Source organism: Mycteria americana, chromosome 2 (genome assembly GCF_035582795.1).
Source record: "Mycteria americana isolate JAX WOST 10 ecotype Jacksonville Zoo and Gardens chromosome 2, USCA_MyAme_1.0, whole genome shotgun sequence".
Taxonomy (NCBI): domain Eukaryota; kingdom Metazoa; phylum Chordata; class Aves; order Ciconiiformes; family Ciconiidae; genus Mycteria; species Mycteria americana.
The window spans coordinates 26677361-26691238 of record NC_134366.1 but is presented as its reverse complement, the minus strand read 5'-3'; the positions used below and the strand labels follow the sequence as shown (position 1 = coordinate 26691238).

General features: G+C 36.8%; 1 protein-coding gene across 3 annotated transcripts in view; it reads left to right on the top strand.

Moving 5' to 3' along the window:
- Positions 1-10463, top strand: part of PEX1 (peroxisomal biogenesis factor 1) — a 29179-nt gene extending 18716 nt beyond the window's left edge. For all 3 annotated transcript variants that reach the window (XM_075492814.1, XM_075492812.1, XM_075492813.1), the window contains exons 14-24: positions 450-639; positions 845-1011; positions 1861-1995; positions 2558-2622; positions 3446-3588; positions 3666-3769; positions 4944-5120; positions 6690-6920; positions 8385-8585; positions 8934-9064; positions 10030-10463. In XM_075492814.1, coding sequence (XP_075348929.1) covers positions 450-639; positions 845-1011; positions 1861-1995; positions 2558-2622; positions 3446-3588; positions 3666-3769; positions 4944-5120; positions 6690-6920; positions 8385-8585; positions 8934-9064; positions 10030-10114 — 1629 coding nt within the window. In that variant the 3' untranslated portion in view covers positions 10115-10463. The remainder of the gene's footprint in view (positions 1-449; positions 640-844; positions 1012-1860; positions 1996-2557; positions 2623-3445; positions 3589-3665; positions 3770-4943; positions 5121-6689; positions 6921-8384; positions 8586-8933; positions 9065-10029) is intronic.
- Positions 10464-13878: the final 3415 nt, after the last annotated feature.

Below are 13878 nucleotides of genomic sequence, written 5' to 3'. Positions count from 1 at the left end.
AAAAGTCAGGATCTCAAAAGATACCAAATTATCTGATGTATTTTTATTTAATGCAATATATTTAATCTCAAATATATTCTATTCATATCAGCAAGATGAAAGATGTTCCTTTTCCTGTGAAACAGAAAGAATGGGTGTAAAACAGTAGAATCTGGGGTTGGAGGGTTGTTTCATTATTATTGTTGGATTTAAGACAGCTGTGGGGAGGTACACATTTAAAATTGTGTAATGTAAATGTAAATGTAAAACTGGTGAATTTATTGAAATTCACCTGAAGAACTAACTTTTGTTTATATTCATGCCTGCTCACATTTTGTTATTTGAAGATTTGGTGACATGGAAATATTTAAAGAAATTTTAGTAACTTGTATGTATTTACTTTTTGAATTTCTGAAATCCATATAAATAGTAAACTTAATACACATTTGCTGCACAATTCTATTTTTCAGAAGCAAAGATGTGAAATGCTATATTCCATAATAAAAAAGAAACTGAATTCTGATATAAAGATGTTCTCTGATCTTGACCTCCAATGTATTGCAAAGGAAACAGAAGGTTTTGTTGCTAGAGATTTTACTATGCTGGTCGATCGTGCCATTCATGCCTGTGTTTCCAACCAGAATGCATTTCAAAATGGCGGTATGTTGACAACAAAATCTTATTTCATAGTCTTACTTCTGTTACCCAGAACCTGTGGAGTAATACAGAAATAAAAGGCCAGTTTTTATGTTTTATGTTTAAAATGTATTTAATTTTTACATATTGTGAGGAGTTTGTTACTGGTAGGCTGTGTGTTATATTTTTATTCAGGATTTTTTTTTATTTTTAATTTTTTTTAAAGCAGAATTGAATCTGTCAACTATGGATTTTCAGAAAGCTCTAAAAGATTTTACTGCCTTAGCTCTGAGAAATGTTAACCTTCATAAACCTAAGGACATTGGTTGGGACAGGATTGGTGGCTTAAAAGATGTGAAGCAAATACTCATGGATACCATCATGTTACCTGCAAAGGTACCCAGTTCTTTTAAATTAGTTACCTGAATTTTGTGCATAATGTTAGTAGGGGAAGAATGATTTTTAAGGTGTGACATGGTACTTGACAGAAAGATGACAGGTATGATTTTAAGGTACTTTTGTAGCTTCCCAGTCTTCAGCTGTCTTCAGCTACTGGAAAACTCTTTCTCTTCCCCCTTCCCTCTTCCAAATACAAAAGGTGATGACTTGTGCTTTTCTACAGATCAGGTGTTGCTCTAGAATATTGCTGTATTGCTAACATCATCTTTGCTATGCTCTGTTGCAGGGTTTGTGATTAGGCTCTGTAAACATAACATTTCCAGCAGTCTTCTGCAGTGCTTTTGCTAGAGGAGCACTCTCTTTTGGGTGAATGCCAATCCATCAATTCCCCTTTATTTTACTTTGGCCTTTCTGCCTTGCTTAAAACTTCCAGCATTGAGATGAGCCATCCATTTCAGTCTTCAGAGAAATGACTGAACAGTTTTCTGTGTAATGGACAGAATCTTTTACTGTATCCTTATATAATTTAATCCTATCAGTCAGTGATTAAAATAGAAATTTAGAAGTACCAATATGTACATTATAAAGCCCTAGTGCATCCCTTTTGTGTCCTGTTTCCACTTCATAGGAAATGCCACTCGTTTTTATTTTATATACCTATGAAGCCTAGGAACCCACTTCAGCCCCAAGTAAACTAGCAACAGTCCAGATGAGCTCTTGCGATAATAATGTAGATAAAAGAAATTAGACACATTCTGTTTACACAAAAATCAACACTAGTCAGTGTTATTACAGTGCAGAATAATTACATATTTCAGAATATGTCTTGTTGAAACTCTTTTCCAGTATCCAGACTTATTTGCAAACCTGCCCATACGACAGAGATCAGGAGTCTTGCTGTATGGAGCACCTGGAACAGGAAAAACACTGTTAGCAGGAGTAGTTGCTCGAGAGAGTGGAATGAATTTCATCAGCATCAAGGTAGCAAGATTTTGAAGATTAATTGATTCATTTTATTAACTGAATGAAATAGCTTAACATAATACCTGTGAGTATGTGCTTGTGAGGGCAAAATACCAAAGTAAGAAACTCACATTTAAAATTTGGTATTATGTCTCTGGATACCCCACCATCTGACTTACGGAACTTCACAGTTTTATTACTGAGAGTTTTTATGTAATTATTCATTAGGCAGAATTACAAAATTTAATTAGATGCTCTTACTTTCCCATTTTTTATAAAAAGATCCTGTATTTTGGTTCCACTGGACAATGAAGTTGAGCAATGCATTTTAAACGTATTTTCAAAATACATTGTAAGCTGTTGCCTGTAACACATGTTCTGTTATAGTAGAAAAATGGAAATTATTACTTTAAAATAAGTTGGAATGCTTAAAAGATTCTTTTGGCTTATCTAGATCCCTCGGCTCTTCTGTTCAGAGATGCCACTCTCTAGTATATGAAATCTATGCTGATGTTGAATTACACATTAAAACTAGGAAACGTATCATTAAGGTTCTTTTCTGATTTTTTTTTTTTTTTAGGGACCAGAGCTGCTCAGCAAATACATTGGAGCAAGTGAGCAAGCAGTTCGAGATATCTTTAACAGGTTGGCTTTGTAAAGATTTGTGATGTTATCCATGAATTTTATTGCTTGAAGCTCCAAGAAATAATTTTGTTGTCCTAGGAGAGATATGGCATCAGATCACAAAAGCATCTGAAGTAATTCGTTGTGCTAAACCAGATGTTCAGATCTTGGCAAGTTCAACTTGACCATCATTATTTAAGAACTGAGCATTTCGGCTCAGATCAGGAGTGCGCTTTTGAAGCTGAACTCCCAGTTCTCTCCATTTACAGTGCGTTGGTTCACGTCACAGAACTGTCTTGGAAAACACATGCTGAATTCCTTTCAGATGATTCCAGGAGGCAGTCGAGTGTGCTCCAACTAGTAATGAACACGCAGTACATAGGATCATACTAGACTTGGTATTGAGGTCCTCAGTGCCAGTTGTTTTATTTTTACAAATCTGCCCTTACTCACCCTCAATGCTCACCAATGTAAACATATCCTACATAGCCTTTGCTTCTCGTGTAGTTTACAGTGTAGGCAGTCTTTGTGTTAGATGTACCTAAGCCAAGACGTCATCTGCAGTGACTGGATTTTAGAGCTTTCATGTATATTAACAGGACAGTTGAGTACTTCAGAAATTATAAAGTGAGTGCAAGGTATGTCATAAAAATGAGCACTGATTCCATTGCAATCCAATTCTTCAGAACATCTTAATTTCTACAGAAAACAGATTTTCTGTTCTCTCATTAAAGATAACTATTCGCTGAAGCAAAAAGCAATTACCTTTAATATTTCTAAGCAGTTTTACCTGTGACCCAAACTTAAACAGAGTTTAAGTATTGCCTTTCTTTTTTCCTTTTAGAGCTCAGGCAGCTAAGCCTTGTATCGTCTTTTTTGATGAGTTTGATTCTATTGCTCCTCGCCGAGGTCATGACAACACAGGAGTTACAGACCGAGTGGTTAACCAACTGTTGACTCAGTTAGATGGTGTGGAAGGCTTACAAGGTAATAATTCATCTGTGTGCTCCTTTTTGTGCAAAAGTTTAGCAGATGTTAATGATATTTTTCTGCACTTTCCTAAGGAGTTTATGTGCTAGCTGCTACTAGTCGCCCAGATTTGATTGACCCTGCTTTGTTAAGGCCAGGTCGACTGGATAAGTGCCTGTACTGTCCACCTCCTGATCAGGTGAGGAAACAAAACATTTTACGTGAGAGGCAAGGAAAAAAAAATAAAACTAATGGGCTTTATTCTCCTTTTCTTTGTATTTAGTGGCATTTCAAACCTGGACAAAGTGGACTTGATGGCCCAGCTCCAGTTATACAACAGTATAAATTCACTGATTTTAGTGTCAATATGTTCGCATAAAACTCGGGAAAGAAAAGGCTGTTTACCACAGTCTTCAGGATCAAATCATGTTCCTGTGGATATAGCTGATTTAAAAAAAAAATTAAAAAAGGAAACTAGTCTGCAGAAAGAAATTGGATGCAGGGTAGCATTTATCATGTTCCGCGTCTTTCACTGAATTATGAGTCCGGTGTATCTGCTGTTTGCTTGAAGTGGTGAACCATAGCCATTCCCAACCCAACTCTTGAATTATCTGAAGTTTTCAGAGTAGTTTTATTCCAAATCCAGTTGATCCCATTCTTCTCTACCCACATTTAATTTGGAATATTCAAGCTCTTTTTAAGTCAGATGTGTCACTACTTAGGAAAGGAATGATTCCCATTGATTTTAGTGGGGTTTGGATCAGGCCTTTGAGGCTGTACAATATGTGTCTTTGATTCCCCATTTTATGAGAAAAAATTAGTACTGTTCATTTTCAGATTAGTTGGCACATTGAACAGATACCACATCATTTCATTCTGAAACACACATGAAGATGATCCTGCGCCTTAAGAACACAGATATGCTGTCTTCCCCCCCCCCCTTTTTTTTTTAATAAACTTCTGATTTATAATGTGATCATTCAGGTAAACAGAAGTTTTTTCACTTTTGTCCTTTGCAAAAGGACATATGAGTAGCGGAGTTCACCTTCATATTTTTATATATTTCATATATAAAAATCCCAGATATTAACTGGATCTTTAGAGAAATATATTTCTCTGTATACTGCATTTGGCACAGTTTCTCTTAGACTCTTCAAGAAAATGTAACAAAATGTATGCCTGTATTTTAAAGATTGATTACTGTACAGTGTGTCCTATATGTACTATTATTAGGGTAGTATCTTCTTCATAAAAGATCCTTCCTTCCTCAGATAGGAAGTTGCTTGTGACAGGGCCAAAGCACTATCTAGCAATCAGGACAAGGAAAATAACAGGTTGCTCTACTGACTTTTTTTTTCCCTCCCTTTTTACAGAGTTCACGCTATGAAATCTTAAAAGCTCTCAGTCATTCTCTGTCCTTGGCAAATGATGTGGACTTTCAGGATTTGGCAGCAAAAACAGAACAGTTCACGGGGGCTGACCTAAAAGCTTTATTGTACAATGCCCAATTACAAGCAATCCATACTAATTTAGGTTCAGGTTTAACACAGGTAAATAAAACTGATACAGAAGAAGTCTCTCCTCTTTTTATTTTGATGCTGATATGTTTGAAAGGGTTAATTTTATCCATGTTTTTTTAGTGAAATTATGTTTAATAAGATTTAGTTTTCCTATATTTGTATACAGCAGATTAAAATCTTAATATGTTTGCAGAAAAATGCAAGAATAATGTAACAAATTAGTTTAAATACTTCTTAAACACAAGTTTTTTTCATTTTATGATAGGTGTTTAATGTTAAATAGCTTTATGTAAGCCAAATCTGTTTATCATTGTTATGAGGAATGACTGACAATAGGAGGAATCCCACTCAGAGTTCCTTAGGAGCAGCTAGCAAATTCAATTTTGAGGTGTCACATTTTGGATGATGGAGGAAGCAAGGAATTGGTGGATTTTGTGGAGTTGTTCCAACAGATTGAGCTTGATCTGAGTTCAGGAGAGAAGTAGCGAGAGGATGGTGATATCTGAAGTGGCCTGCTCTGGTTCATCTTCCAGGCACCAGCTAATACTTGCACTTCCAAGGTACAGGATCCCACCCTTGGTTTATACCCCATATGTGACTGACAGGTCCTTTCCTCTTTTAGCCTCTATTCAGCCACCTCTCCTCACATTTTTAATGCCTGTCTTCTGGTTCTAGCTGGAAAGGGGCAGGCATGGCTTCCACTACTTGGAGGTCAAAGGGAAGGGTTGGGTCAGGGGTACAAAAGCAGGGAGACCTCTTGGGTTCTTTTTGTCCCAGCTGTTACTAAGGGATGGGGCTCGGAGGATGCAACTCTTAGTATTGGGAGAGATCTCCAGCATATCTTCCATAAAAATCCTTCAATTGTAGCATCAGTAAGTAAGTAGTTGTAAGGATGCCTGATGATTTTCCATTATTGGAGGAGGCCACTGTCTAAAGCAGTGGTCTCCGGAGTGTGGGCTCCCACCCCAGGGGGTGCACAGGACAATCCATTGAGATGCAGGAAGAAAATACTAGAACTTCAATAGTACATATATATAAATTGCAAACAAATAAATATGCATATATTTGGTAGAGTGTGCTCAGAAGTTTTTTACTGGTAGGGGTGTACAATCAAAAAGGTTTGCAAACACCAGTCTGCAACTGTGATTTCCACATCAGCACTTAAAATGTGTTGACTATGACTAAAGATGAGTACCACAGTTAGGCACTGTAAAAGTAGACTCACCACAATCTCCTAGAGCACTACACAAGATAGCAGTGATACAGTTCAGAGACAGAAGTGATACAGTTCTACAACAGAAAATGTACATTAATTTTCCCAACACTTGCTGTTACTGAGTGAGTGAGCCAGTTCAAAGCAAACAAATAAAACCTTAAGATTATCTCCTCAAATTATTTTTCTAGTGTGAAGACAGAAAGTTCTGCTTAAAGGCATTGGATTTTCTTAGCAAAATATTTGGAAATATAATCCCACAGAAAGATTACTAGAATCAAATGTAAATCGACACTTTCATTTGCACTGTATATGAAATTTTTAATGTATTTCAGATTGCAATTAGTTATGAGTTAACACTTCTAATGTTCTGTTCTTTGTCACAGGATTTTGGTTCTAGTTCTGATAGTGACTTCAGTCTCTCTTCCATGGTTTTTCTAAACCACAGCAGTGGCTCAGATGATTCTGCAATAGATGGAGAAGCAGGGCTAGAGCAGTCTCTTATTTCTTTAGACATGTCTGACTTGCTTCCTGAAGATCCAAGGTCCAATATTTATCGTCTTTATTTTGGAAGCTCTTATGAATCAGAGCTGGGAAATGGTACTCCTTCAGAACTGGTAAATCACTTGCTTAATATTTTGCATTTTCTAAATATTATCAGTTGTGAAGCAGAAAAACGGAACTAGGCAAATGGTATGGTTTTATAAATACAATTATGTCTGCTTTGTCCTTCAAACTGTCTTCAGCCTATACCTTGTGGTCCATGGTGGGGAAGAAGATGGAGGGATGTGATCTGACGAAATACAATATAGACTTCTCTGCAACTTTGCAGGACTTCAAAATCAAAATCCCAAAATATTGCTTAATCCTTTATAATCAAGCAAACTGCATTCATACTAGATCTTACTGTCTGGTCTAATGGCTTGTTGCCTTCTGAAGTTTAATACTAAAACAGTTTTTGCCTTTTGGTGGTGTTTTGGTTTTTTTAACTTAGTTTTATTACTAAACAATGACCATCCAGCTTTCCAGAATTGTCATAATCTTAAGAATCAACATTTTTCAGTTTCCAGTAGAGCGTGCATTAATGGAATAATCTGACCATGGGATTGTGTAAACAACAGACGTAAATCTTAGCTTCCATCATTGCTCTTAAGAAGAAGAATTCCTGTTGTTGTATCACATTGCACAGAAAGCAGCACATTCTGTGGCTAGCTTGCAGATAGGGATGTGCTGGTTGGCTACCCAGCACCTGCATAGTGATCTGCTGGCCAGCTTGTCTTGCTTGGCTGCCAGGTAAGCAAAACAGAGTATGCTGCCTCTGAGCTCGTTAAGGGGAACAGATGTCTTCAGAGTTTGCATGTGTTCCATGGGACATTCATATTCAAGATCTGTTGTAGAATTGCTATTACAGGTTAGTTATCAAAGCTGTTAGACTCTTGTTTTCAAAACTGTCTTGCATTGGTTCTTAAAGCCAAAAATAAGTTATCTTGACATTGGAGAACTAATTACTGACTGCTAAGGTGCTTTTGTGAGTTTTATCTTGCATTATAGATGATAGTGTTCCATTAATGTATCTTTAGAGGCTTCAATTTTCCTCTAACTGAAAGTTTTTCAGCAAGGCTACGAGGACTTTGATCTCTTAAAGTTGTTGAACTTGAAAGTTCACACTTAGCAAATGCACAAAGAATTTGGAGGCGATGAATATTTAAATTATGAGTCAGTCCAAAGCTAACTGCATAAACTTGCCCGGATTTCAGACCCGCTGATTTTCATACGTAAATAAAACAATGCACTTAGTAGACCTGTCTTCTTTTTGAGATTGGCCATTGCAAGAATATTTAGACCTTTTCTAAAGATGAAACACTTTCTTTTCAAATTTGTAGTTTTCCCCAAACACCATGGTAAATTAACCTAAACTTTCTGTTCAACAAGTTATGTATGTGATCTGTTTTTAAGAGAAAGTACTCTTTGCCAATGGGGCAAGCTTATACTGAATTAAATTTGTAGGCTCAATATTAATGGTGGAGTTGCTCTTTTGGATCCATAATGAGTTAATGTATTTCTCCTTGTGGTGAATTTAGAGCTCTTTGTGTTTGTCTGGACCAAACTCCATAACTCATGATTTTACCAGCGTGACTCAGAGAGACACAGCATCATCACAACCTTCAATGCTTAGAACAGCTTCTCAAGAAGACTCCCTGGAAAATAACCAGGAGCAGCAAATAGAGCACCTGAGGACAGAAATCAATGCTATCAAAGCCAATTACAGAAGCAAGAATGGAGTATGGCAGCTTTTCTAATTATTTAGTCTTAACTCTTTTCTGTTGTTTTCCCACAATTGTTATTTCAATAAATAATTTCTGCAATAATATTAAATATAACGTAACAAAAATAGCAAAGATAAATGATACATAGTTTGAGGAGAAATAAGCCAGATGTTAACATTCATATAACTAAACAGTTATTTCTGTGTTATTAATACTGGAGGGGGGCAGGGGAGTTGTAATTGTATTTACAATACATTTGTCCGTACATGTAATGAGGAAGTTCCAGAGTCGCTGATATTCATGGCACTATGTCTTTGTATCTGTGGTAATTTTTCATTGTCTGTTCACGGCTCTGTTTTCAAGGAGGACAGCACCCTTAATCAGTCAGTGCTTGCCAAGAACACTTTTGTTATTACCCAGTCCCATCTGATGACTGCACTTGAGGGTATAAGACCATCCATTAGCCAAGATGACTGGAAGAATTTTACTGAACTGTAAGTATTGAATTTTTTTTTGTAATTGTGTATTCAGTGGAGATTTGGTCTTTTCATATTTCTTACTCATCAGAAACACAATAGTTATTTAATGTGGGGAATGGCAGAGTTGAATAGCTTCTGACAGCAATTTTTTTCAGAAATATTAAATTACATACGAAGTATTTTACCAGTGCATTGTCTCTTCCTGTTTTTATTAATGTAGGACCTAGAAATTCTAATCACAGACCAGAAAACCCTTGTATTATGTTCAGAGCTATACCAGTACAAAGAGGCACCGATTCTCTGAGACTCAGAGCTAGGGCCTTCCTGCTTCCACTGGGTAGTAGCCCCTTGTATTTTCAAATTGCCTCATTTTGACTCTCTGTAGTGGTCTTTGTAGCTGCTGTGTTTGGGAAAAGGCAATAATCTGCAGAAAAGGAGAATCTGTCTCCTTAGACTTGGAAAAGACCAGAGTGAAAAAGCGGAAAACTGGCATCAGGATGTTCTGTGATCTCACCAGCAGGTTCTTCTGACATGAAGATTGTTAGGAGTTGTGTTCCTCAGCTGATACATAGATAAACAGGTCTTTAGGAGTTGTCTTCCTCAGCTGATACATAGATAAACAGGTCTTACAGCAGGGGAAAGAGAGAAGGAAGGGATAGGAAAGGAAGAGAATGAGAGATGCTTCCCAGGAGTCTATACCACCCTGTCCACTTCTGTTCCTTGTCCCACCTTCTCCCCCAGCCCCAAAAAGTAAAAATAAAAAATAAAAAAAAGAGGAAGGGGGGCAGAGAGCTCTCTGAGTTAAGTTTGTGGATGAAAACTCCTGCAGGTCCCCAGGTCTGAGGAGACATGTACTCTTCATTTCCATAAAAACATACATAAACATCTGTAGTTCTGTGTCGCATTAATGTGTCTCTGAAGAGGCGTATGCAAACAAAGGCATTTCATAAGAATTTGCTAATATCTTTCTCTGTTTACAGGTATGATAATTTTCAGAATCCCAGGAAGAGGAAAGGACAAGTTGGCTCAACATTCAGACCAGGACAAAAGATGACTCTAGCTTAGTAACTGTATTTGCTTGTAATTGCTAAACTGTAACTGAAAATTACAAATGTGATTAAATCAGATTATTTATATTCATATGGATTTATTAATGCAGCAGTTGAAGATAAGTTTCTTTTGAACTTACATGCTGTAAAATTGTCACATTTTATTTTGAAGAAAATTGTCTTCCTTCAGATTGATATTAAATTTTTGAGAGAACATTGGTTACTTTCTGCCCAGTTGTTTATCACATAAAATTTTAAATTTTGCTTTCTATCAATATAGTTGCCAAAACCTAACAATGATTTCCTATCCCTGTTTATTTCCTCACAACAAATAGATTCTGTTTGAATAAACTGTAATATCTAATTGTGGAAATGTTTTTTTTTTTTTTTTCTAAATTCTATAAAGGCATTCTCTAATGGCCTTTAGAGAGGTGTTAGAGAAGGGTGGTACTTCATATGTTTGTTGGTAGGCAACTAGTCTAATACTTCCAGAACAGCTATAGCAAAAAAAAAAAAAATTAAGACAAACCAAGATAATTGTATCTTTTTTTCTGCCACTGTTTATTATCCCAAAGAATATCAAGTTACATTTCACAACAACTGTATCTTCTTATCCCCATCTTTTCTTCTTGGAGACTATTCAAGAACATCTCTGATGTTTGGAAGCTTTCTAATGTTACATCCTGAAATTATTCACAACTGCTGTCTTACATGAAGATTGTTAAAGAGTTGTCTTCCTCAGCTGATACATAGATAAGCAGGTCTTAACAGAAGGGGAAAGAAGGAAGGGGCAGGAAAGGAAGAAAACTAGAGATGTTTCCCATGAGTCTATACCACCCTTTCACAACATTTTGCCAATAGTGGGGGTTTTGCTTGGTCTAATCCTAATCCTCCTTCCTTACTATTTACCTTCCTGAGGTAATTAGTGATTTTTATTTTTTTGGTGGTCTTTCATAGCCATTATGTGCCTTTTCACACCTCTATTGTTTTGGGCCATTGGGCATTACTACCCTTTCTGTGATCGGATAGTATGTCCAGGCTTCCTCTGATCACTTCTTCAGGTACATTAGTAGCAGCAGGCTTCTTCAAGCTGCTCCTAAATCTTTGATTATATGGTCCCACTACATGTTCCAATTTGTTATTTCATTCACTGAAATGTATCATGCTATGTCAGTAATAAGAACACATCACATTGACCATATGATTATATCGTTTACTACTGTCTATTTGTAGTTCCTATTCCCAGTGCCAGGAAGTAACCCAAAGAATGTATGATTCATTTGTTTAGTCTTGCAGCCTGGTACAGGTGAAGCCTGTATACACTACAAGCCTTGATAGACACTACAGGTCTTAGCTCGTAGCAGTTAATACCCCTGCTTTTCTCATTTATGCTGAGCTATTGCTTTTTACTCATGCTTAACTCTTGCTTCAGTAGGTTTTGAAACTGAAAATCCTTATTGCATTACTACAAATCTCTACTATTGTCAATACCACTATGTCATTAACATCATACTTATTTTTTAAAAGTGGATATATGTTTGTTTAGTATTAGAGCCACATCCTAGCTTACCTCTAACCTTGAGTTCATCTTTCTTATATAATAGTGTCATTTCTTTCCTTGTTCACCTGCTGTGGCTGTAGAAGTGAATATGAATAGGGCCTGAACAGATAAGCAATTTGCTGCAAAGGAGCAAGTCATTCCCTGTCAGATGCCCCATGGTAACTTGCATTTACACTGTGGTAAATGTAAGGTACTTTGAGGAAATTTATCTTTTGATGGAACAGGGTCAAAAAACATGGATATTGTTAATGAAGTGCAGCAGCTGGCAAGCCGTAACTACTTACTCTGCTTTCTTTATGTGTCAAAACTCAAAAACTTCATGGGTTTTTTTAATTTCCTTTTCCAGGTCCAGTAATTCATTTTGGGCATTTCTGGCCTTCAGGATGTAGTTTATTTGTTTATTAGTTTCTTGTCATCTTTTTGCGATGATTATTGATCCAGTGACATTTTGAGCTCATTCAAAATACTTTTTTCTCTTCCTTGAGCTTCAAATTCCAAATAGTTTTCATCTCTAACCTAAGGAAATGTTATATTCTCTTCTTTCAAATACTTGCATTTGAAACTTCAGCCCAGTTAATTTCATTGATTAGTTCCTATAGTTTCTCAGATAGCTCTAGGAGCTTTTCACTTCTTCTTCCACCTACTGACTTAACGATTTTTCAGTCAAAGGTTCTTTTCTACAACTAGCACTTCTATAAGATGGTGGTCTTCTAGCTCTTTCCTTGCCAAAATTGTTTGAAGTACATTGTGGTTTATTACATCTTTTCTGTTTGGTAAAGAAATCTTCAACTATTACAAAAGCATCCAGATTAGCCCAAATTAGTAGTAGCATCTGGTCTTTAACTTATGTCTAGATAATGGATGTACCAGATGCATTAAAAATGGAAATTATTTAACCTTCCTAGTAACGATAATCTCATAATGCACTGATACTTAAATCCAAAAGGACCAGTCAGAGGCCAATCGTAATTAAAACAAAGACAGTACAATAATCTGTGGAATTATCTTCACCTTTGGAATCATTTAATTAGAATACTATACTTCAATGCCAAGTATTATATTGTGAAGTTAAAAAGGAAAGCATTGGGCTGTACGTTGAGGTCCTTTCAGTCCTCAACCAAAATTAGATACTATACTGTTGCGGAAAATGTTCTTAAAAACCAGGAAGCCTAGGTTCCAAATCTGCTTTCCAAATCTGCGCTCTTCCTTTCTACTTGCAAGGAATTTCACCAGTGTGCTGAGCTAACGTGGGGGTGTGCGTGTGTGTATATATATGCACATACACACATGCCCCTGTATAGATAACCTTGACTATTGCCTTGGGTGGCATCATTTGATCCAAGAAAGTAGGTCACTATTAATAACTAGTTGCTGTTGGGTGATCTTCGGTTACATGCTGAATTACAGTATCATCTCATCTTAAAAGATAGTGGAGTATCTAAATGAAGCCTGGCTAAGATCTGTTATACAGGCACAGAGGTCCACTAGAGGGAGCATAAAGTTATAGCTAAATGGGGGATAATCCCTTCTATACAAGCGTTGTGCAGGAAACGTCAGCTGGCCTGTGGAGGCTCTTTCACAAGGCCCGGTATTAAGAAGTACGCCAGGAGTGAAAAGGGACCAATAACAAAGTTTGTTTGCCGTTCTGTAGGGCAGCGGGGATTTAGCTGCAATGGCTCATGAAGATACCACAGGCAGCCAAACAGCTGATGTCATGTTTGAGCCTTTTGACCTCTGTTTTCCAGTCTCCTCCAGTCAAGAACCAAGTAAACTCTCTGTGACCCAGCAACCTAAAGACGGACAAATTCTGTGCCTCCCTATTAGCTCATCTGTCATTCCTACCTCCTGTAAGTGATACTGGTGTCGGTTTTTCTGGGTATATATTATGGCCCGTATACAAGGTTGATATAACCTGGGGTAGCTTTTTCCTTTCACTCCTGTTGTCACCAACATTGTCAGCTGTCACTGACCTTTTCTCAATTGCCAACCAGGCTTTCCCCGTAGTCGAGAGACTTCTGAAGAAACAAGTGTTAAATATAGATGTAAACACTTACCATGTTTCTAACATACAAGGGATTATTTCACTTTGTTAATAGGAACTCAGTTTCCACTACTATCCTGTAATTTTTCTAAAAAAAAAAAAAAAAAATATGTTTAGGCAGCTTTTACTCTAAAAATGATTTATGTTTGAAGCTGTTGTCTTACAGCTGCGTGGCTGA